The sequence below is a fragment of the Rhincodon typus genome, chromosome 24 (genome assembly GCF_021869965.1).
Source record: "Rhincodon typus isolate 14 chromosome 24, sRhiTyp1.1, whole genome shotgun sequence".
Taxonomy (NCBI): Eukaryota; Metazoa; Chordata; class Chondrichthyes; order Orectolobiformes; family Rhincodontidae; genus Rhincodon; species Rhincodon typus.
The window spans coordinates 36,730,771-36,756,625 of record NC_063355.1 but is presented as its reverse complement, the minus strand read 5'-3'; the positions used below and the strand labels follow the sequence as shown (position 1 = coordinate 36,756,625).

The following is a 25,855-nucleotide window of genomic DNA, read 5'->3' as shown; positions in this document are numbered from 1 at the left end:
AGCTTTCCTGCTCCTCTGATGCTGCCTGGCCAGCTGTGTTCATCCAGCTCCACACTGTCTTATCTCTGACTCCAGCTTCGGCTGTTCTTACTACCTCGATCCAGTATAACTTGTCTACCATCACAATCTCTCTGGCCTTATACTCATCCCTGGAACATCTGAATAAAAAGGGCACCTATGTATTTATTGACTTTGGACTCGCCTTCAACACCATAATTCCAACTGTACTCATCTCCAAGCTCTGAGACCTAAGACCCAGCTTCCCACACCGAGCACCATCCCCCCACCCCGCCACGACCCCGCAACTGCTTCCTTGATTTCCTGACTTGCAGACCACAAATCAGTAAGGATAGGGGACAACACCTCTTCCACAATAATCCTCAATATTGGTGCCCTGCAAGGGTGTGCACACAGCCCCTTACTATACCCCTTATACACTCACAGCTGTGTGGCCAAATTCAGCTCTAACTCCATTTACAAATTTGCTGATAACACCACCACAGTGGGTCGGATCTCAAACAATGATGATACAGAATACAAGAAAGAGATAGACAGCTTAGTGGCTTAGTGTAAAGACAACAATCTCTCCCTCAATGTCAGCAAAACAAAGGAGCTGGTCATTGACTTCAGGAAGTGGAGTGAAGGACACGCCCCTGTCTGTATCAACGGTGCTGGGGTGGAGAAGGTCGAGAACTTCCCAGGAGTAAATATCACCAACAATCTGTCCTGGTCCATCCACATAAATGCTACGGTCAAGAAAGCACACCGACACCTCTACTTCCTCAGGAGGCTGAGGAAATTCAGCATGTCCACAATGACTCTTAACAAATTTTATAGATACACCATAGAAAGCATCCTATCCAGATGTTTCACAGCTTGATATGGCAACTGCTCTGGCCAAGAAATTACAGAGAGTTGTGAACGCAGCCCAGTCCATCATGTAAACCAGCCTTCCTTCCACTACTCTGTCTATACTTCCCACTGCCTCGGGAAAGCAGCCAACATAATCAAAGACCCCTCCCACCCCGATTATACTCTCTTCCACCCTCTTCCATCAGGAAGAAGATACAAAAATTTGAAAACATGTACCAACAGATTCAAGAACAGCTTCTTCCCTGCTGTTATCAGACTTATGAACAGTCCTCTCAAATATTAGAGTTGATCTTTGTCTGCACCTTCTCTGTAGCTGTAACACTATATTCTGCGATAACAAGGTGTACAGCTGGATGAACACAGCAGGCCAAGCAGCATCAGAGGAGCAGGAAGGCTGACATTTCAGGCCTAGACCCTTCTCTAGGCCCGAAACATCAGCCTTCCTGCTCCTATGATGCTGTTTGGCCTGCTGTGTTCATCCAGCTCTACACCTTTTTATCTCAGAGTCTCCAGCATCTGCAGTTCCTACTATCTCTCAAACACTATATTCTGCTTTCTGTTCTATTATCCTGATGTACTTTTGTAAGGTATGATTTGCCTGGATAGGGTGCAAAACAAAATTTTTCACCATATCTTGGTACATGTGACAATAATAAATCAAATCAATTTAGAGAAATGGGTCTGACCCAGCTCAAAATTGTTCTTCCTTTCGTTCTGGTCTGCCAATGCCTCCAGGCTGCTCACTGCCTTGCTCAAAACAACTCCGCCCTGATTAGAACGTAGTACAAAGGTACTAAGAACTTGTAACTAGATAGCACCTTTCACATCCCTAACATATCCCAGAATAATTCACAACCCGCTTTTGAAATATGTTCATGGTTGTAGTGTCGGCAATTGATGTTGCCAATTAGTGCACGATACGGGTCAAAACTATGGTTTGCTAAAATGCAAAGTAATTAGACGTTACTCTCACAGAAAGTAATGATTTCCTGCTACTGGGAGAAAGAAGCTGTAAAACACAGAGGAAGTGATTACTCACTGAGAGCAGAAAGATAATAGTCTTCAGTACAGTCAGCAGATGTTCCTTTCCAGAGGAAAGAGATCCATGTTTTGAATAGATACCAAAATATTGGAAAAAGCCACAAGTGAAAATGACAACACTGTGCCACTGCATGAGGAGCTAAGGTTAAATCACTCTTGATATGCAATTTTTTTCACTTCGTAACAGACTGCCACGTTTTTCTTCTTTTGGGACTATAAGCTAAAATGGAAGTTGGACTATTATAACTAAAATATCAGGAGAGCTGTGCAACTTGAAAATCAAATGCTGCATTTTTTTTTCCAGCTGTGAAGTATCATATTGCTTGTTGAGACAGTGAGCGGGAGAATTCAAGTGTGAGTGACATCAAGAGTTTTCTGAGTTGAGGAAATTCTACCCGATGATAGTCCTTTGATAGGCTGAGCTGCAGAAAGTTAAAATAGAAAGCTGCAAGTGCCAGGGCAGCAGAGAAGAGAAACATCCAGAAAGTGCAGATAGTAAGCATTCATCTCTCCCTCTGCACTCTCTCTCTCTCTCTCCCTCTCTCTCTGTCCATGGAGAAAAGGCAGAAAAACTATGAAACATTAGAAGAAAGAATTCTAACCAGAAAAAACTTATGTCTACCTGGTCAAACATTACATTGAAGAACAATGGTCACCTTGAAGACAACAAAGCATCATTTGTGTATAAGGATCACATCTTTTCATTACCTTCATTTTTGGTTTGTGGTCCAAAAAAGAAAGATATTGCTCTAAACCAAGTAGACTGTCTAAAGAGATGCTGCAGTTTTGAAAATTATGTTCACTGGGGCACACTGTGAATTGTATATTATATCACTTTCCTCTGGAAAAGTGAGAGCGAAAACATTCACTGTGGAGCTGATGAGTTCTGAACTAAGGAAAAACTGCTTGACAACAATGTTCTGATTGGCTCCTGTACAGGTGACCATGGTTTGTGCAGGGTCAGTGCAGCAGAGAACCGCTTAACCTGCAAACCACTTTCTCCTGCATGGAGATACTAGAAAGATTCCAGGAACAGCTAGCTGTTTTCCACTCTGCTTTCTCTGAGGAAGGAGGAAGAAGATGCCTTCCAATACAGTGAAAGGACGAATTGTCAACCAGTGTAGGAAAGAGAGCTTCGTTGTGCAAACAACCTTGTGTCAACAGCAAAGAATGAAAACAAATTGGAAGAATCTAGAAGAAATAATTTATCAGCTCCTGTGCTCAAGACTGGTGCTATTGAACTGCGTTCTCCTGTGTCTTTTTTCTTTTTATCTACTCTCAATAAGCTTGTCCTGTCTGTCTTTATATGTCCGTCTGTTTGCAAATGGGACAATTTTAAAGAAGGGATAGAGTTTAAGTTATAGAGTCATAAGTTAGCAATTCATATACCATAATTGGCATTGGTTAAATCCAATTTGCTTGCAATAAACTTGTTGAATAAAGAAACTTGGTGAGTGTTTTTCTTTAATGCGTATTTGTCAATCAAATAAATTGGAGACTTTGGATAGTTGAATTAAACTTTTCACATTAGTGAAGACTTTGAGAATAGTGGCCCTAATTTCCATATCCCGGTGAGTTGTGACAAGGGCTAAGAATCACAAAAAAGCAATGTGAGACTATTTAGCTCACCCTTGAAATCTGGCCTTTTGATCTTCGGACTTTTGTTTACCCTGTCTATATTCTTCTCCACCTATCATAGAATACCTGTTAAACCATTTGTCTTTTGTCTGTCATAATCATGATTGTGTGTGTTTGCGTATTTGGGGTTTTTGAAGTAGTACAGCTTATGTTTTTTAGTAGCAGCTTGGAAATGTATTTTTACTGCTCTTGTTATAGTTGTGTCTTACAATAAATAGCCTTTTTTTTCTGTAAATGTCAAAACCTGGTGAAAATTGCTTTTGCCCTGAGCAACAGACAGTCAGGCAAATTGGTCACTAGGATGACCTCGCTGGGATTTTATACATTTCTGTTGTAACAACTTGTAAAACAGTGAGGCACAATTATCAATACACTCTTCCCTGTTAAATCATGATAAGTCTGCAGTCAGGAGCACTAATGACTCCCCATCTTGTCTGCGACGGCTATGTTCAAATGTGTCCTACACCCTCACTGTTCCATGTCTCATATGAAAACTGCTAACGATTACTTCCATAATCCTAATAAGCTCAACAAGCAATTAATTGGAGGCATGCAGGTTTCTGATTCCCCTCTCCTGCCCTCCCTTTGAAAATCTAACACTGTCATCTAAGCATTGGGAACTTGCAATACTTTCAGCTAAGTGGGTAATTAACCAAGCCCACCCGAGTACATCCCCAAGGGATGATTAAAACTTCAGCCTTCTGTCTCTGTGGTAAATCATGCAGCAACATGTATACAAAAAAGATCCCTCTTATCCTCCTCTCTCAACATTCCAATAGCAGTGTCATGTAAAGCATGAAATGTCGCTCTCTTTTTTACCAATTAATGATTGCGAGGACATCACAGGAGCACAGCTCTCCTTTCAAGTCACACATCTAGTTTCTGAATTGTCTTGATGCTTCAGCTGAGGAAATCCAGGTGCCTTTTATATAACGACTTCATAATGTGAAGCCGATAGACTGAAGGTAGTCAGCTGGAACTGCGCTGCACTGATAAGACAGAACGACGAGACACAGAGCACTGGACAGCAACATCAATAATATCAATGCAATTGCGCTACACAAACCATGATCAGAGATGCGATTTACTCTGGTCTTTCCCTCTGCCTTGTGTCATCTGATAGAATTTGACATCGTTCTGCATGGAGGCTCTTCAACAATAATTGACGGACAAAAGAAAGGTTACTTGCCCTGGAAAGTCACACACTCCTTGGAAATATTAGTGACACAGCTTTTCAGCCATTAAAGCTCCCACTGCTGCCCTTTTCTTTAACGGAATTCCCCAGGTGTCTTGGCTAATAATTATCCCATAAGCAAAGCCACAAAAACTAATTATAGAGTCACAGAAACAGACCCTTTGGTCCAACTCATCCATGCAGACCAGACATCCCAATCTGACCTCGTCCCATTTGCCAGCATTTGGCCCATATCCCTCTAAACAATTCCTATTCATATACCCATCCAGATGTCTTTTAAATGTTGTAATTGTACCAGCCTCCACCACTTCCTCTGGCAGCTCATTCCATACACGCACCACCTTCTGTGTGAAAAAGTCACCCCTTAGTTCCCTTTTAAATCTTATCCCTCTCACCTTAAACCTACGTCATCTCATTTTGGAATTCCCCACCCTGGGGAAAAAGACCTTGGCCATTCACCCTATCCATGCCCCTCATGATTTTATAAACCTAAGCCTCAGCCTCACCCCGTCCTACACTCCAGGGAAAATAGCCCCACCCAATTCATCCTCTCCCTATAGCTCAAACCATCCAACCCCAGCAACATCCTTGTAAATCTTTTCTGCACCCTCTCAAGTTTAACAATATCCCTGCAACATTATACAAGAACGAAGGATCTGAGCCACTAAATTGGAGTGTTCCACTCCTCTCCTTGAAATTTCTCTCAGTCTTGGGCTTCTGTGGGCTCTAAGATGCTGGGGTCCACTTTGACTGAGCCAGGTCCTACCAACGACCCTCCCTACATGAACACATACCACTTGATAAACCTTTGACATTTGACAATGATATCACCAAGTGAACAGAAAGGTTTACAGTGAGTGACATGACCAAACTGTAAAATAGTAATGAAAAATACAACTCAGTTCAGCAATTATACACTATATCAGCATAATTAATAATTAAGAAATATAAAGAAATTTATAATAAAACAAACTCAAACATGACCACAGATATGAAAAATCTGGCAATGAAACATCATATTAAATCACAGCTTTAAGGAAGGAAACAGCACTGAAGGATACCATTTGGCCCATTGTGTCTGTTCCAGTTTTCCAACAATCCCATGCGCAAACCCCTCCGCCCACCCCCACCACCTCTTTTTTTTCTCTTGGCTCTGTAAGTTTTTGCTTTACGAACATTTATCTAAATCCGTTCCATTTTAAATATTGGAGCCAAGATTCGGTCACTTTCCCTTCAGTATTACACACAGGATTTCCAGTTGGCAAACATAATTGAATAGAGCCATATGAAGACTGCTGTGTTGGGTACTAGCTGGTAAGGAGCATTTCTTTTTCATTTTGTGCTATCTTTTTAAATTGGGAACTGAAAAGAGAAAAGGCTATTTTAAAAACCAGTGTTTGAAAGGGTGACTGTAATTTGGAAAGCAGGTAGCCTGACCCCCATACCAGGCACTGTGTAAATAAATGTCTGAACAAGCAACAATTGGAGTAAGCTGCAGACAATTTGAAGCTGTGGGGATGTAGAGATGCAGCTTTTGCTGGCAGCAAGAAATTAATTGGTGACTGGGTCTCAAAATCAAATAAATTGTGGAATTTTGGGTATTTTTAAACTTTAGCAACAATTCTGGCAACAGTTGTGCCTGATTTCCAGTGCACTACTCCAGCAAATCGTAACAAGGAGCTGCAGAACTGATGCACTATCCCCTACTTCCCTGACTCTGGTCTGCCCTACAGCAGAGTACAGCTACATCACCTGGCTGAGGAGCTGCAAGGCTAACATGTTAGATATTCACCTCGGGGAAATCATGAGGATTGTTTCTGGGATGTTGAGGCTAACACAATTTGAGTGGCTTCAGATATCCACACAGAAAGCAACCTCCTCAAAGAAGAGATAGTGGGAACTGCCGATGCTGGAGAATCTGAGATAACAAGGTGTGGAGCTGGATGAACACAGCAGGCCAAGCAGCATCAGAGGAGCAGGAAGGCTGACGTTTCAGGTCTGGACCCTTCATCCAAAAAGAATTCTTTTCTGAAGAAGGGTCTAGGCCCGAAACGTCAGCTTTCCTGCTCCTCTGATGCTGCTTGGCCTGCTGTGTTCATCCAGCTCTACACCTTGTTATCTCCTCAAAGAACATGGCTTACAACCAATTGGTGTAGAACCGCCAAAAAAAAACACACTCACATGACAATCTGACATCCTGGAACACACGTCACATCCTGCAGATTGATGGCAGTCCCACCTCTCCCCATAAATCACAATCATCACTGACCAAACCTGATAACTCATCCAAGTGGAGACGTTCCCAGTTTCAACTTTACACAGAAAGTCTGGACAACCTGACCACCTGGAGGACTGGCCAAGATGGATATGGGTCATGGATCTGACAAGTGGGAATACAAGAAGAAACATGCCTGTGGTCTGAATCAGGTCATTATTGAGCTCCAGCCCCAATAGAACCATCAGAACTATTCACAATGTCTCAATTGAAGCCATTGAATGGTTTGTTCATCATGACACTGAATTACAACCGTGTCTCAAATCATTCCAATAAAATAAACCCAAGTGCCTTTGGAAAGTTGTGACTGAATCTGCTTCACCACGTTTAGAAAGCAACACATCCCAGACCATTAAACTCACTGAGTAAGAGAAAAACCCTCATGTCACCTCTGGTCCTTTTACCAATCATCTTAAATCAGTGCCCTCTGGTTACTGACCCATCGGCCACTGAAATCTTTTTATTCATTACCTCAAAAGCTTTAAAGATTTTGCATATCATTGTCAAATCTGCTCTTAAACATTGCTTCTCTAAGGACAGCAACCCCAGTTTCTATTGTCTTTCTATAATGCACTTAAAAATGAGGGGTTTGGAAGAAGGGATGGTGATATGGGTCTGGCAATCGAAAGGAAACCAATTGGAAGCTATCTTTTAAATTATTGAGTGGTTCAGAAGGATGGATGTAGAGAAAGTATTCCATTTGTGGGTGAGGCCAGAACATTTAGGCTAAAAAAATGCAATAGCCACCAACAGATCAAATAATGTGTTAAGAAGTCATTTCTTTACATAGAGAGGGCTGAAACTGGTCTTCAACAAAAGCAAATCAGCAGCTGATATTGAGGAAGGATGCAAGGTGAAAAGATAGACAGAATGGAAGAAACCTCCATATAGATTGTTCTTCATTCTTTCATGGGATATGGGCAAGGTCAGCATTTGTTATCCATCCCTCATTGCCCTTAAATGGAATGCTTGGCTAGGGGCATTTCAGAAAGCAGATTATGAGCCAAGTACATTGCTGTGGGTCTGTAGTCAGATAGAACCAGACCAGGTAAAGATGGCAGATTTCTCTCTCCATTACTGAACTCAATGGGTACTTACAACAAACAATGATAATTGTCAAGGTTACTATTATTGAGGCTAGCTTCATGTTGTGGATATATACAATGAATTCAGATGGCACCAGCAGCCATGGGGTGATTTGAACCCATGTCTGCAGAGCAATAGCCTGCAATGCTCAGTCTAGTGACATTCCCGGTATGTTACTGCCTTCCTAACTATCAAATGGGCTGTTTCTGCATTGTAAATCCTATAACTACAACCTGTTCTTGGTCTTCCAATAAGAGAGACAGTAAGTCAACAAAAGCACCTGTTTAAAACATGTAAAATTGCGAAGACATGACAGAAGTAGAGTTGCTCTTAAAGGCACCAATGGAAATGCAGGATTTCTATGATGCCAAATAATTGTGTCTCAAGTGAAGCTGCCTCTTATGTGAATGGACTGCAATGTACCTCAGAGAAACATCAGGCACTGAACTGGAATTGTATTGCACTGATACGGCGATATGAGGACCTAGGGCAGTGGACAGCAACATCAATAATATTAATGCAATTGCATTCACTTCACCCTGCGGGATATCAGTGACCAGAAACTTAAGTGACCAACTATAAAAATAGAAGCAAGGTAGAGCTTGAGTACATTACAATGACTGTCTCATTCTCTGGGTGGCTCAAACCTTCTCTATTTCTGGGATGGGTTAATTTCAGAATTGTAGTGGTCTTCATATTGTGGGCAATATTTTCCCACCCCTTGAATGATGTAGGCAATGTGAGTCCATTGGCAAACTATAACAAAATGTCAAAAAATAAAAACAAGCTAATTTCCCACCCAAGGTCTGAAAGGCAAGGCGAGAATCTCCCGAGTGAGGGGTCCACTTACATGTATTAACATCTCATTACTATCTATTCTTGTCTTAATTATATGCAGTTTCCTATTCTCCCACTGGATGGTGACAACTCTCAACATGGAAGTTGGAGCTGATGGCTCCAGAATGCCACTTGTTCCTCCAGTACACAGGATGTTTTAGGCCTACAGGTTATCACAGGCAGAGGTATGGGGAAGGCCAGAGGCAGACTTAAACACGAGGTTAGGAATTTTAAATTGGAGATAGCAGGGAAGACATGCAGTCTAAGGCAGACAGCAAGGATGGGGATGAGAGCTGATCAGCAATAGATACTGGATAGAACATAGAACATAGAACATTACAGCGCAGTACAGGCCCTTCAGCCCTCGATGTTGCGCCGACCTGTGAAACCAATCTGAAGCCCATCTAACCTAAACTATTCCATTATCATCCATATGTTTATCCAATGACCATTTAAATGCCCTTAAAGTGGGCGAGTCTACTATTTTTGCAGGCAGGGCATTCCACGCCCTTACTACTCTGAGTAAAGAACCTACCTCTGACAGCTGTCCTATATCTATCACCCCTCAATTTAAAGCTATGTCCCCTCGTGCTAGCCATCACCATCCGAGGAAAAAGGCTCCCACTGTCCACCCTATCTAATCCTCTGATCATCTTGTATGTCTCTATCAAGTCACCTCTTAACCTTCTTCTCTCTAACGAAAACAGCCTCAAGACCCTCAGCCTTTCCTCATAAGACCTTCCCTCCATACCAGGCAACATCCTGGTAAATCTCCTCTGCACCCTTTCCAATCCTTCCACATCCTTCCTATAATGCGGTGACCAGAACTGTACGCAATACTCCAAGTGCGGCCGCACCAGAGTTTTGTACAGCTGCAACATGACCTCATGGCTCCGAAACTCAATCCCTCTACCAATAAAACCTAACATACCGTACGTCTTCTTAATAACGCTATCAATCTGGGTGGCAACTTTCAGTGATCTATGCACATGGACACCGAGATCTTTCTGCTCATCCACACTACCAAGAATCTTACCATTAGCCCAGTACTCTGTATTCCTGTTACTCCTTCCAAAGTCAATCACCTCACACTTTTCCCCATTAAACTCCATTTGCCACCTCTCAGCCCAGCTCTGCAGCTTATCTATGTCCCTCTGTAACCTGCAACATCCTTCTGCACTATCCACAACGAGAAACCGAGTTTGTGGAGCAAGGGAGGTGGGCTGGGAATGTGGGAGTCTATAGGCGTAGTCAAGGGTTTTAGTAGCTGAGGCAGGAGATACTATGATATGACAGTGAAAATAGACTGCATTTTATGATGGACATTACACACTTTGGAAACTCAGCTGGGGTTTGACTAGGATGGCAAACAATCTGAATCCTCATTTACAGTCAGACACTTGCCTAAATTTAGGTTTTGCCTTAGCAGAGGGTTTGGCATTATGACATGAAATTGTTATTTTCGTATCTAGCCTATCTGACCCAACCACTGACCAGTTAAACTCACTGGAAATCAGAGGAAAGTTTCAATTTGATAAACTTTAGATTATGATTGAATCTGATGCGTCAGTTTAATTATACGGAAAATAAATCCAAAGGCGAGGGAGATGAAGCAAAAAAATGCCCTTTCCCTGGTTAAACAGCCTTGTTGTGCATTGAAGATCTAAACTCTATGCATAATCACATCATACATTATGCATGTCCTTGGTTGGTGTGTCAACGTGCATATCAATATAATCTTCCCTGAGGAAAAATCCCCTAGCCAATTTTTTTTTATATAATCCTAAAAGAGCTAAAACAATTGGTCCAGGAAGTGGTTTGCAAAAAATCCAAATTACAAAACAGGAAAGTAGCTTTCCACCTGGGCATCACCGAAGGCTGCTGAGCCAGAGTTTAATCCAAGTTATCCCTCAGCCCAAGTCACACAAAATGTCAGGGAAATCCTCCAAAAAGTGTTTCAAAACAAATGCTCTCATTAGTTCCTCCATCAGTAATTAATGATACAATTAATTAACCCTAACCCATCAGCAATTAATGATACATGAACATATATATGGGCCTTGAGGAAGTGTGACAACAAATACTTTAGCATGAATGTGTTTTAAATCATTTTGATAGACGCCAGAAGTATAATAATCGTATAGAATCAGAGATAGTAAGAACTGCCGATTCTGGAGTCAGAGGTAACACAGTGTGGAGCTGGATGAACACAGCAGGCCAGGCAGCATCAGAGGAGCAGGAAAGTTGATGTTTCGGGTTGGGACCCTTCTTCAGAAATGGAGGAGGGGGAAGGGAGCTCTGAAATAAATTGAGAGAGGAGGGGTGGGGCTGGGGAAGGTAGGTGGGATGGTGATAGGTGAGTGCAGGCAGGCAGTGGTCAGGATTGGTCAGTGGGATGGGAGGAGCGGAAAAGTGGGAGAGAAGACGGACAGGTCAAGGAGGCAGAGATAACAGGGAGGGTTGGTCATGGGATGAGGCCGGGGGTGGGGAGATTTTGAAACTGGTAAAGTCCACATTGAGACCATTGGGCTGTAATCTCCCAAGATGGAATTGTATAGAATGTAGTCCCCACACCCTGCACCCCATAACAAAATGGACCTTGAAAATAAAGTAAAAGGTGTTTTAAATTACCATAACCTGGATAGGGTTCCTCTTAATTTCAGCTTCCCACCCACCAGCCTCCACATTCAATGGATCTTATAACATAAAATCAGCTTTCCCACTCAACAGAGATACCAAATGTTACTTAAAGTACAGGTCTCTCTGGTTCTCAAACTGTTTAGAGAAACCCTGTCCATCCCAGAGGTGATCCAACAGAGCGTGCAGGATGGGATCAAAATGAGGAAATAATACCATCTCTGCTGACTCAGAGACCCCTGGATATGCTGTCTGCACTGTGATACTGGGTAAAATAATTAGCTCCAGTCCATCTGGGGCTGTTGGCATCTCTCTCTGTTGAAGAGAGGCAAGTGGTGATATAGCTTGAGGACCATGGCTCTGTGACAAACTCACGATGCAAAGAATTATAGAATGGCCGTAGGGTGGCTCAGTGGTTAGCACTGCTGCCTCACAGCACCAGGGACCCGGGTTTGATTCCACCCTCAGGTGACTGACTGCGTTGATTTCCTCTGGGTGCTCAGGTTCCCTCTCACAGTCCAAAGATGTGCAAGTTAGGTGGATTGGCCTTGCTAAATTGCTTCATAGTGTCCAGAAATGTGCTGGCTAGGTGGGTTAGCCATGGGAAATGAAGGGTTACAGGGCTGTGTCCAGGTGGGATGCTCTGCAGAGGGGCAGTGTGGACTCAATGAGCAAATGGCTTGCTTCTGCATTGTAGATATTCTATGATCTATGATCAAAGACCTTGATGGTCCATCACTGCTGCTGCAGGGCAATTCACATCATTCTGCCCCACACACGAATCCTTAACAAACTGAGCTGACCAGTAATATTGTGCTCTTCTTTGTAAAGAGCTAGGAATTAATTGTCTTGTGACTATATATCTCAGGTGCCACATTCACTATCGCATTGCAGTCATGTGCCAAGTAATAATGTTTCAGTCCGTATGGAGAGTGGCAAGATGGAGTTCCAGTTTGCTGGAAGATGATAGTCTCTAACTTATGGGAACCGGCTGATGGAATATTGGCATAAACTCCCAGTGTGATTTGCTGAAGATATATTTATAGACACATGTACCTGGAGAGCACTTCAATCCATTCTCTTGAACTCATTTTATTCTTTCAGTGTCACATCACCTCCAGTCCCAATAAAGCTCTGAAACAATTAATTCACGCACCAGCACAGTTTGTACTCAATTACTGTCAATTACTTGAAGTAATCACACTGCCTTGTTTTGGTTTTACTTCTCACGTTCAATTAAAACAAAAATTAGAGCAAAAACAAGTTGCCGGAGAAACTCAGCAGATCCGGCAGCATCCGTGACAAGAAAGCAGAGTTAATGTTTCGGATCCAGTGACCTTTCTTCAGAACAGTACATTAACTTTGCTTTCTCTCCACAGATACTGCCAGACCTGCTGAGTTTTTTTTTTCCAGCAATTTCTGGTTTTGTTTCTGATTCCCAGCATCCACAGTTCTTTTGATTTTTTTTGCAAATTAAAGACCTCTCCCCTACCCCACCAACAATGACTAACTAATCAGGGAAGAGGTAAGATACTATTGAAACTTAATTTACCGAGAATACACACAGTAAGAACACACAGCTAATAGATGAGAGGAGACAGTAACTTTATTTCACAACCCCTGCTGGTCCCCTGCAATGATTCACTGGCTCAGAGTATCTATTCAGCAAATGTGTCCTGCTTCTAAAATTGTCGTTTCTCTCTCTTCCCATAAACAGTGCTGTGTCAGGAAAGGACATCAGCAAAGGGGATTTCAGCGGTGAGTTTGTTCTGTGTTGTCCCAAGTATTCATTCACATCCTTTAATGTTTCTTAAACTTCAGCTCAACATTAGGGGAGGTGATAGCCTAATGGCTTTATCAGTGGACTATTAATCCAAAGATCCAGACAATGTTTGGGGGAACCTGGGTTCAAATCCCACCATGGCAGATGGTGAAATTTGAATTCAATAGATTTCTGGAATTAAGAATCTAATGATGATCATAAATCCATTGCCAATTGTTGGGGAAAAACAACCCAACTGGCTCACTAATGTCCTTTAGGGAAAGAAACTGCCATCCTTTCCTGGTCTGGTTTACATGTGACTCCAGACCCACAGAGATGTGGTTGACCTTTAACTGTCCCTCTAGGCAATAAATGCTGCCTAGCAGCGACACCCTCATCCTATGAACAAACAAAGATTAAAAAAAGTCTAAGAAATGCTGCGGCATGTCCAACATATTGATGATACAAGAACATTCTGGAATCATTACATCTTATTTAATTGTAATGCTAGCTTGTTTAAATAATTAACTGGAGAGAATCAATTGTAATCAATTGTGCAAATAATAAACGAGACATCAATCTCCATTACTCAGCTTCATTGTTGATGCATCTCAATTTAACCCTAACATGCATTGCATAAAAATCTTGTAATCTAACTTGATTTTTAATGATAGATATATTCCAGCAATGCAAGGACAGGTCTGCTTCAGCTGAATTTTTTTGTCACTTCCTTTATCAGTGTCTGTCTTACACTGTCTCATCCCCAAGGCCTTTTTAGAATGTTTTTATTAACACTGTCTCCTGTTTACACACATACCGACAGGGATCCTACTGACTTTAGACTCTAAGGTGCAGAAGGATCACTCCATATAAAATTATAACTGGTCTTCTACTTCTGGTCTGAAAATATCACTTAGCCCTCGGAATCTAAAAATCTAAGTTTTCCTTAACAATTACCAAGTATAGAGTAAATACAAATCAACTGCACAATATTCATAGAATGCTTACACAGTGGAAGCAGACCATTCAGCCCATTAAGCCCACAATGGCCCTCCATAGAGCACCGTACCCAGACCCACTCTGCCCCCATCCCTGTAACCCTGCATTTCCCATGGCTATCCCACCTAAACGCTGCAGGCAATTTACAATGATCAATCCACCTGACCTGCACATCTTTGGACTGTGGGAGGAAACTTGCACAGACGCACAGAGAATGTCACCTGAGTCTGGAATTGAACCCAGAACCCTGACACAATGAAATCGTAGTACTAAACACTGAGCCCCCATTGTTGTTGTGTCATGTCTCATGGCTAATATGCAATGCATATTTAAGGGATATGTTCATGATAAATCACTAGCATGTGGCCTGAGGGTATAAAGGTCTCAGACTCCACCTTAATGCGAACCTCTTGAAGCATGACATGCTAATTGCTTTTTGTAACAAAATAGCCTCCTAGGCTTATCTTCCCCGGACACGATGTGGCTGCAATGTTTTTAAATGTTTGTAAATAACAGTGAGCTGTAGTAAACGATCTTTCATTATTCATGTCTAGTTCTTATCTAACAGGAAATAACATAATCATTGCAGCCCCAGGTGAAGTACCCTGTTGTTTATTACAACGCTGTTGCATAAAACCAGTCTCAAGGGATTTTCTCAGCAACAGTAATGCATTTTAGTTCAAACTCTGAATGGAGAGGGTGGATTGGTCATAAAAATGACGAGTATCAGTGGATTTATTGATGGTTCACACTGTGCACTTTGCACTGAAATTTGTTGATGATGAAAAGAGCAGTAAGCTGGACGGAGCTGGAGTGGTGAATAAACTTCTGATTTGAAAGCCAATCATTTTGTGTCTAAAATTATGTTTCGGAAAAAAATTAAACAGCCTCCTCGATTTTGGATGGTTCAGTATGACATACTGACTATATTGCCACAGACTATACAGTAATGCTATTCCTACAGACCTACACTGAGGCCCCGCTGTAAAACAGTCTGTCATAGCATCGGTGAAACATGGACCTATCCTGGACTTTACGTTATTCTTTTAAATTTACCCTTTCAGAACATATTTCCAGCGATTTTCAGGATGTGTGGAGCGCTGTTGAATTCTAGACACTCCACAGTGGACAAACATCCTGAGGAAGGGTCACTAGACCCGAAACATTAACTTTGTTTTTTTCCTTCACAGATGCTGCCAGACCTGCTGAGCTTTTCCAGCAACTTTGTTTTTGTTTCTGATTTACAGCATCCGCAGTTCTTTTGGTTTGTATCCTGCAGACAACACTTGTCCCTGTTGAGGTAGAGTTTAATGAATGTAAAGATGAGCTTCTCAGGTAATCTGTGCTGTCTCAGTGAACTCTGCTACCACCCTCTCCATTCAGAGTTTGAACGAAAAATGCATTACTGTGCTATCACGTGTTAGAATTCTACAGCTCGGACCATTTGCTTTGTAGCTTTACCATACATGCACAGTACTAAGCATAGGTCATCAATTGCTACGACGTCTGACCTGAATTTTTATTTAGACCCAAAGAACCAGAACATGATCACATTGGAATGATGGATCCTTGCCACAACTCATTTGGGTGAAAAGGTCCATTTGGTGGATTTGCTGCATCTTTCCGGGAACTACAGGGCCTGGTTGGTCCCATGTGGTAGAGGAAAGGTTCTTGCCTTAAAGAAGGTGTGGTTTCTTGCACCATAGCAACTAAGTATGAGTAATGTTGGTATGATAGACATTGTTATTGAAACCAAGAAGGAAACTTCAATGCTCAGTTTTAATCCTTCAAGATCCAAAACTTTCTCTCTGCCCAATTCCATATAATATTATCTCAATGATTGGTGCTTCATGCAATCCCCAGCATTACCCTTTCAGGCCCTCACTCTCAGAAACATCACCTCCCAACAAGTGATTCAACCAAATTAAACTTCATTGCAAACCTGTACATTTCAGGTTACACTGATGAAATAGGAAATTAAATATGAAATGTAATATTCATAAGTTGTGTTCATTATTAACTGCTGTCACTGCAGCATTAATAATAAATTTCTGACTATAAAACACGTAGTTATATTTATGACCTGCCAATGAAATGACAGCTTCGTGGTCATTAATAGGGACTCAGGCAGTGTAATTTACCCTGTGTATTCGAGCACTGCATTTCTTTGTGAAAATATGAGCTGAAGCAAAGTTAGGGCCATCTGTAGTTGCACTGATACCCTTACTACAATCAATGCCAAGTCATATCTGCTGAATCATTGTTACTGAAGCTCAGGATATAAAATGTTGTCAGGAAATGAATATACATACCAGCATCCCCGTACATGCAAAGGCAGGCCAGCTGTATTTCAGAATAGAGGTCACATATATCTATGTTGTAGTTTCGCGTATTACATGCATGGTCCCATAACTTGCATTACTCCAGGGCCCTGGTTTAATTTGTTTGCACTCTCATCATCAAAAGATGTGCATTAATGATAATTAAAGATATATTAAATTAGCCTGAAAGTCCAGATTGTACATTTGTTTATTGTGAATGGTAATGTTTACTCCTTTACATAAATTTAAAACTCTGCAGTGCAAGTCACTGCACAGATTTATCACATATATCCATATTTTATACATCCACATCATTTGACTTGTGGGACTTTCTAACCATCCAGAGAGATTTTCAAATGCTCAACACCATCTGCCATGCTCTGTCAGAACAAAGAAATGACTCCGAACTTTCCAATTTTCCTTTCAATGTCATATCTCCATTTCAATTGCTTGTGTCACTTCCACTCATACACCACGCATTGTCCACAGCACAGTTGCCACCGTTTCCCAGAAGGACAGAATCCCTTCGCTATCCTGTGGTCAGAACTTGCTACCTGTGCTTCCAAGAACTGCCACCATTATTGCAACAGTTATTGGGACCAGTTACTCAGCCTTTCTGCAAACTAACATGAAAGCCTTTCTGAGACACTAGCCTACACTGCATCCAGGGACATAGAGGTTAGGTGGATTAGCCATGGAAAATTTGGAGTTACAGGGATTGGGTGGGATGGTCTTTGGAGGGCCAGTGTGGACTCAATGGGCCAAAGGGCCTGCTTCCACACTGTAGAGATTTAATGACATCAGAGGGTGGATACAAGGTCTTAATATGTCCTTATTCCTGTTCTTACATGTTTTGAGTGGGGAGAAGGGTAGGTCTGGTGTTAAGATCAGAGAAGTTTATGAATTGTTCCCTCTTCAAAGATGAAAGATGAAAGGCAGAAAGAACAAAGCCCTGATGATCTTGGAAGCTCAATCATTGAGCAGGAAATCAATAAGTTCCTGATAACTAATGATATCGAGGAACATGAATAATGCAGGGAAATTGCATCGAGGAGATACATCAGCCATGATCTAGAATTGCAGGACAGGCTGGATGGACGGAATGGCCTACTCCCATTCCTATGTTCCTACGATTACTCCTATGGTCCAGTTCTGGCCAGTATCACTAAGCCCATGGATACCTATATACCCCATGTACCATCTCATCCAAAGAGCCTATTTCAGTGAGGTTGTTGACTTGTTCACCAAGCTGGTAGGTTGGTTTGCAGATGTCTCGTCACCCTGCTAGGTAACATCATCAGGTTACACGAGCACTAACTAGCTACCAAGAGACATGACCGACTATCACTCATTTCCATACATTCTGACAAAGAAGGCCACCAATTCGACTGGGACAACATAACCATCCTAGGACAAGCCAACCAAAGACATGTACAGGATCTCCTAGATGTCTGGCACTCAATCTGGAACTCCATATACCAATCACGACGAAGCAGAACCGGAAATGAGGCCACCCATCACATCAGACCAGACCCACATAATTAACAAGAGGGACAGACCAACAACTTTTCATCGGAAGTGCATTGATGATGTTACCTAGTATGGTGACGAAACATCTGCAAACCAACCCTACGGGCTCAGCAAACAACTCAACAACCTCATCCACAACCTGAGCTACAAGTGTTTTTGAAAGCTTTCAGCCTATTTCAATGCAACAGACTGATTGACATGTGAGTAGGGTGTCTGAGCCATAGAAACAAGTTGCTTAATTGTAAAAATTGTGAAGAAACCCAAAGGTAACTCTAAAACATGTTTACAGTGAAAAAGTGCTCAGTCTGAGGAGTGTTGGCTCGGTAAATAGTTACCAATTGTACCTCAGTCTGGATAATAGATCCACCTTCACAAGACAAGCCAACAGTGTACAGGATGCTTAGTTTAAAGGGACTTAAAGAATAATTTGGGAGACCCACTATGCATTGTTTATGCATTAATATGCATCAACATAGTCACTCAAATCAACGCTTGAGGCACAAGCCTTGAATTTCTTACCCAGAGCTTGTGCTGTAACTTTGGCTGGTGATCAGTGGCCATCTTTTCCAATTCTGACAAGAGCGCGGACACCCCCTCCCCCCCAATAGATGTTCAAGGTCACAGGCATGTCCAAACTATTGCCCACAGTCATTGGAAGTCAACACATTAAATTTCAGTCCATAACAGGGACAAAAATATACGATCATGAGGCAGTTCGAACAGTAAACCCAACTGGTGTAATGTGCAGTAACTGTTAAAGGTAAGAACGGCAGTCTCCAGGACTCATCAGACAAACCAATCAAATACCATCACTCCCATCCAGGTCGAATGGGAGGCTTATAGGTACTGCGGATTTTAAAGCATTCAAGTGCAGTTCTCTATTTCAAAGGGAATGGAATATCAAAACAGACGGAACATGTTAAAATTATGCAAGTCAGCCCACCAAAGGAATATTGTAGAAGGGTTTTGGTCCTTTTACCAAAGGAAAGAAATATTTGCATTGGAGGTAATCCAGAGGAGGCCCACTCGGTTGATCGGGAGCATGAGCAGAGATTGTGTCTGTGCTCCCAGAGGTTCAGAAGAAAGGAAGGAGGCCTCATCAAAACATGTAAGACTCTTAAGGGACTTGAAAATGTAGATGTGCAGAGGCAGTTTTCCCTTGTGGGAGAGTCTAGGACCAGACAGCATAATCTCAGAATATGGAGTCATACATTTAAAACAAAGGCAAGGAGGAATTTCTTCTCTCAGGGAGTAATGAATCTGTGGAATTCTTTACCTTAGAGGGCTGTTGAAGCTGGATTTTTAAGCATATTCAAGGTTGAGATAGACAGATCTTTTAATCAGGGAGGAATCAAGGGTTGTTGGGGAGAAGACAGGAAAGTGGAGTTGAGGATTATCAGATCAGCCATGACCCCTTTGAATGACCGAGCAGAGTCGACGGGCTGAATGGCCTATCTGCTCCTACATCTTCTGTGTCTTATGGGATTCCTAAAATTTTTTGCAATTAATGTTTCAAATTTTGTTTCAACAACTTAAAAGATAAATTTTACGATCTACACTCTATATATGAGATTGACATGCCAGAAGATCTCAATAAAACTATTTGGAAATTATGGGAAAGCGCAAAAGTCCATGTTTTTCCATTGACAAGGAGCAGATTAAGATCTTCCTCCAGAGCTCCACAGTGCCCGGATGGCATTACCTTTACATCCCCTACAGTGTCCGGATGGCATTACCTTTACATCCCCCACAGTGCCCGGATGGCATTACCTTTACATCCCCCACAGTGCCTGGATGGCATTACCTTTACATGCCCCACAGTGCCTGGATGGCATTACCTTTACATGCCCCAGCAGCTCCAAGGTGGTAGATGGCTGCCAGTACATGCCAAATGGCCATTTGCTCTTGTGCTGTGAATCCCAGTGTCTCCATCGCTGCCTGTAGTCTGCTGAACGCCGACGATGCTCTCTGCCTCTCTTCTCCCTGAGACATAAGAAAGTGAACATCGTCTTCATCATCGTTTGATACCAGATACAGGGTAAAGAATGGTCTACATTCTCCTCGTCAAATGTGAATAGACATGAATAATAGAAAAGCACTTTTTGGTACAATCTCCACATTCATTAATTTCCATGCTTTTATTCAGAAAGGGAATCAAGGGGCAAAGACAGCAAAGTGGAAATGAAGATTATCAGATCAGCCTTGACATCATTGAATGGTGCAGCAGACTTAATGGGCTGAATGGCCTACTTCTGCCCGTTTGCCTTATGGTCTTCCATATGTCTATAATTGATAAATCCACCTACAGAGGGACAAGGAGCTCCTTTGCTTCAATGTGTTGAGTTATCATAAAAGACAAGATGAAAAATGTGTCACAAACAATGCCAAGTTCCATTTTGTAGTTGGTTCTCAAAGCCAATTGGACTGCAGTTGAAGAGCCAAGGCACACAGAACAACATTAATATTTGAACAGGGGAGTGAGCAATGAAATAAATCAAGGAGGAAATAAAGGTTTGATCTGCCTTTACTGATACAAACTCTTTGTTGATCAGCCCTCATGGGTGAGGCTGCCATGAGGTTTGGGACCCACATTGCTATACTTCACCAGAGAGATACTGTTCCTTTAGAATGTATCATCTTCCACTCTTAGTGTGCTACATCCAGGTGTCTCCCTTACCCAAGAATGACTTTTGTCCGACTCTCAGAAAACTCGTTTATTTACAGACTATTCTTATACAATGCACTGGGTCTCTGCAATACAGAGACAACAAGGTGTAAAGCTGAATGAACACAGCAGGCCAAGCAGCATCAGAGGAGCAGGAAAGCTGACGTTTCAGGTCTAGACCCTTCTTCTAGGCCCCCAGTATGCCACCCAGAAAGGATGCATAGACTGATTGCTGAGGCTGAAAGTAGACTTGCAACCACAAGACATTGGGTTCCCTCTGGACTTAGCATCTGAGCTGCAGCAACCACAGACAATGGATACCTGCATTTGTTGTTATCTTGCTAAAGGGTTTCTCTCTTGACGAGACCCATAATGCTCGTCAATATGAAAGTCGAGGATGTTAAAAATTCAGTTGGACCGATGAAACTCCTTTTGCTGCTTTTTTTTAAATGATATTTGCCTGTAAATTGCCTACACAACATTAATTCAGCCAACATGATGAGTGTAGATTCAGTAGCATTCAAGAAACCATCCAGGGCAAAGCAACCCCATGTACAACCCCAAAGCAATCAATCAAACACCTCCAACATTCCCTTCCGTTACTATTGATGCACAGCATTCCCCATCTGTTTGCTGCACTCTCACAACACTTCTTCAACAGTACTCTCCAAACTTACAACGCTACCCCTACAAAACACAAGGGCAGCAGGTACATGGAAACACCGTAACCTGCAGGTTCCTCTCCCAGCCATTCACCATCCTGTGCGGGAAATCTATCACTGTTCCTTCACCATCACTGCATCAACATCCTAGAATTCTCTCCCTCACAGCTTTGTGGGTGTAACGCACAGCCCAATAGCTGTAGCAGGTAAACAAGATGGCTCGGTATCATCTTCCCCTGAGTAATTAGGGACAGGCAGGTCCCTACATAAATACCGGTCTTGCCAATGACTACAGCTGTTTAAGAAGCCACCAGTTAGGGGATGGGCAATAAATGGAGGTTTTGCCAGTGGCGAACGTAACGTGTGAAAGATTAAAACAAATGTCAAGACGTGTCAACACTGACAATATTATAGGATGAATACATCATTCCTCCCTCAATAAATTAGACAAACATCTTGTTCCCCACAAATTCCTTTTGAATATCTTCAATGAATATTTTGAATGGGTCATCATGAGGATCATTTGAAATGTGCCCATCTAAAGTATTAATAAGAGATGAAAGTTAAAAGGGCAAGATCAAAATTGCAACATAAAATAAGTGGGGGTCATAGGAACTTTTGATCCTGAAATGCCTTCCTGTGTGCCTGGAAGGTTTCCTGACTGTGGCCCTTACTTCATGCTGCCTGGTACCAGTGTTACATACCTCTGCCTGAACCATTACACGGTCGCTGGTACAAGTCTACCAAAGGCATCAGAAGAACCCACCTTCCGCTGCTCCCTCTGAGCCACAATGCAGCCCTTAGCTTCACTTACCTTTGCCAATGGTAAAATTCCAAATATATGGCTGTCTGCCATTTGGTGCAAATGTAGCTCAGTCCTGTTAAAAAAAAACACAACGCACAATCATTGATGGGGTTACTGCCCACAGAACCAGGGCATCAATGCCAGTCATCCTGCCACACCAGTAGGTCAGTCTAATGAATGATAAGCTCACTCAGTCACTTGGTTGCCCAACTTCACTTCCATCTACTGGAGTAGATCAACCATCTACTGGTGCAGGAGGTGGAAGAGCAATAACATCAGCCTGCATTTAATTAGCGTCTTCAACATGGTAAAGCACATCTGCAATTTGTTGCGCAGGAGCATTACGAAGCATTATTTTCCACCAAGTCACATAAAGTGACCTTAGGGCAGGTGTCACAAAGTCATGGAATTGTAATGGTGCAGACAGAGGCCATTTGGCCCATCTTCAAAAGGGCGTCATTACCCAGGGCCAATCTCCTGCTTTCTCCCCACACTCCTGCACACTATTTCTATCTGAACGACCATCCAATGTCCACTTGAATGTTCCAGTTGAATCTCCCTCCCCACACTTCCAGGCAGTGCATTCCAGACCCTAACTATACACCGTGCGATAAACAATTTTTTCTCATGTCACCCTGGCTTTGTTCATACATCACATTAAGTCTGTGCCCCAGTGCCCTTGTTCCTTTTACCAGCAAGAACAGCTTCTCCCTATCTGCTCTCTTCAGTCCTCTCATAATGTTGAAAAACCTGTCAAGATGATAGGAATGTCTTTGAGGAAGAAAGAGAGGTGGAGATGTTTAGGAAGGGAAGCTCATGCAGCTGTAGGCATGGTTGCCAGTGGTGGAGCAAAAGGCCAGAGATCACCCAGAGTTGTTGGGCTGGAAGAGATTACGGAGATAAGGAGGGGTGAGGCCAGAGAGGGACTTGAAAACGAGAATAAGAATTTTAAAATCCAGGCATGGATTGACCAGAAGCCAACATAGATGAATGACTACAAGGAATGACAGGTGAATTGGATCTGGTGTGAAACAACAACAACAGGTAGTAGAGTTTATGATGGCCTCAAGTCAAGTGGCAGGGTGGATCACCTCAGAGGGTAGAAGAGTCAGCAACAGTTCTGGAAACACAGAAAGGTCAGATGGCTGATCACTTTCCTGAAGGATATTACTGTGCCAGCTGGATTTTTACAACAAACCAATTCTTTGGTGACCACCCTTAAATAATTCTAATGCTTTATTTCAGATCGACTGAATCCAAGCTGGGAATTCAACTCATATTTGCAGAGTCTCTATGCCTAATCTTGTAGCATATTTGCTTTGTATTATGTTTGGGAACCTGAAAGTTCCTTTCAAGCCAGGATGCCATCGCAACTTGGAACCATATCAGCATTCCTTTACTGTTTCAGCCCAGAACTCCCTCTTTGAGATGGAAAAAAATAATTGGAAATGAATGTACTGGAGGCCCATTTTGAAATAAGCAAATGCCATTCACAATTTTTTTCTGGTTTCTCACAGCTCAAACGGCGCCATGTTTCCAGAAAGCAGCTGACTACCACCCCTTCATGGATGATTAAAGATGGGCAGTCATTGCTGACCTTCCCAGCTACACCTAGATCCCTTGAGCAGACATACAAAAGAAGCTTGTGGAGGGAAGAATGTGACAGGCTGGGCAGCAGGGCACTGGAATAGTCAACAGGTAACGGGGCACTATATGAGGGTTACAGCAGCTGATGAGCTGGCACAGGACGGGGCTGGGTGGCATTACAGATGTGGCCCTTAGTAACTTACAATTAAGTGGTGAGTAGCCTCTAATGGAGTCAAAAACATTGTGAAAGTTATGACTTGGCCTCAGACATAAGCAGGGAGACCAAGTATTGCACCTTGAATCATTTGGGGGGAGGGGCATCTGTTGAGCGAGTTGGTAACTGGGGAGGGGTAGGGAGGGGCTGTAAACCACACGGTGGGACCTGGGTGTGGGACATGGGCACTAGGAGTGACACCAAACATCTGCATTAGGGACTGACAACAGGGACAACACATTGAAGGGATTTGGTCGCAACATTCTGTGTGTGTGTGTTTAAACAAAGAGTCGTGTTTCGAAATAATTTTGATCGGTGTGTGATTAAATAAAGAGAAAGGTATAGAAATAACTCTATGTAAGCATAACACCAACACAAAGCAGCAAGTCTCCACCTCAGCCTGTTGTATTCCTCATTAAGTTCATGGCAAGAACGGTAGTTTTTATTTCAGACAGAGCTGCCTCATACTGCTACCTTGTGGTCTATCACTGCACAATCCTGTCTCTCCATTTTAGAATATCAGCAATATCCATGGTTCAATCTCAATTTTACTCTCAAAATACGAACAAATATGAACCAACAAACGACTGCAGTGGAAACACAACTGAAGATTTTAGTAAACTGATGTTGCTCCTTTCATGTCCCGAGGAAATCCCCAAAGCGTTTTATACTCATTGGTGTCGTCATGTAGGAAATATTGTATTTGAGGGGATGGATATGAAAGGGTTAATCTATGGGCCAAACTGAAGCTCTACCCATTCTCTGGTAAATGGAGTATTAGGCTTCAGGCAGTTGAATCACAGAATCCCTACAGTGTGGAAACAGGCCATCGGCCCAACAAGTCCACACTGCCCCTCCGAAGAACATCCCACCCAGACCCATTCCCCTATCCCTGCATTTCCCATATCTAACCCACCTAACCTAAACATCCCTGGGCACTATGAGTAATTTAGCATGGCCAATCCACCTAGCCTGCACATCTTTGGACTATGGGAGGAAACCAGAGCACCCGGAGGAAACCCACACAGACACGGGGAGAACGTGCAAACTCCACACAGACAGTCGCCCGAGGGTGGAATCGAACCCGGGTCCCTGGTGCTGTGAGGCAGCAGTGTGAGGCAGCTAACTGCTAACCACTGAGCCACTGAGCCATTGTGCCACCCCTCAAGAAGCTGTGTTTGGAGCAGGTAGCTGTTGAACTGCAAGGAGATAAATGTGGCATCTCAATCTCTGTTTAGCAATAGGCAATCTGCCTGAGAGCTAGTGTAACACATATATACAGTTGCTGAGCTGTCATTAAACTGACCTGGTACATAAGATAACAGCCTCTTCTACAGAGACTTATCATGGTCCATCTCCACCACAGACCACTGAACAGCCCCTTAGACTATCAGGGTGACAACCTTGCTGTGTTGCAGAAGGAGGCCATTTGGCCCATTCTGTCTGTACTGGATGGAAGATTTGTGATTGGTTCTGAAGCCTCACAGCAGAATATAACAAGAAACCAATTTGCGCACAGCCTAGTTCTGAACTCAGATCTTCTCAGATCTCAGTAAGGGTCAGTATACTATTTGCCTTCTTGAAAGCAATAATGTTTGCTCATGTCTTTCTTGTTGTGCTGTCAGTTTTTGACAACTTCAGTTGTGCATGACCATAACTGTATAAACATGACCATAACTATATAAACACGGCGATACCTGTATAAACACGGCGATACCTGTATAAACA

General features: G+C 42.6%; 1 protein-coding gene across 1 annotated transcript in view; it reads right to left on the bottom strand.

The window, feature by feature from the left end:
- LOC125486002 (unconventional myosin-XVIIIb-like) overlaps positions 1–25,855 on the bottom strand; it is a 280,703-nt gene that overhangs the window by 220,183 nt on the left and 34,665 nt on the right. The window contains exons 10-11 of the mRNA XM_048611748.1: positions 22,336–22,399; positions 20,033–20,177 (exon numbers count right to left, since the gene is read on the bottom strand). Coding sequence (XP_048467705.1) covers positions 20,033–20,177; positions 22,336–22,399 — 209 coding nt within the window. The remainder of the gene's footprint in view (positions 1–20,032; positions 20,178–22,335; positions 22,400–25,855) is intronic.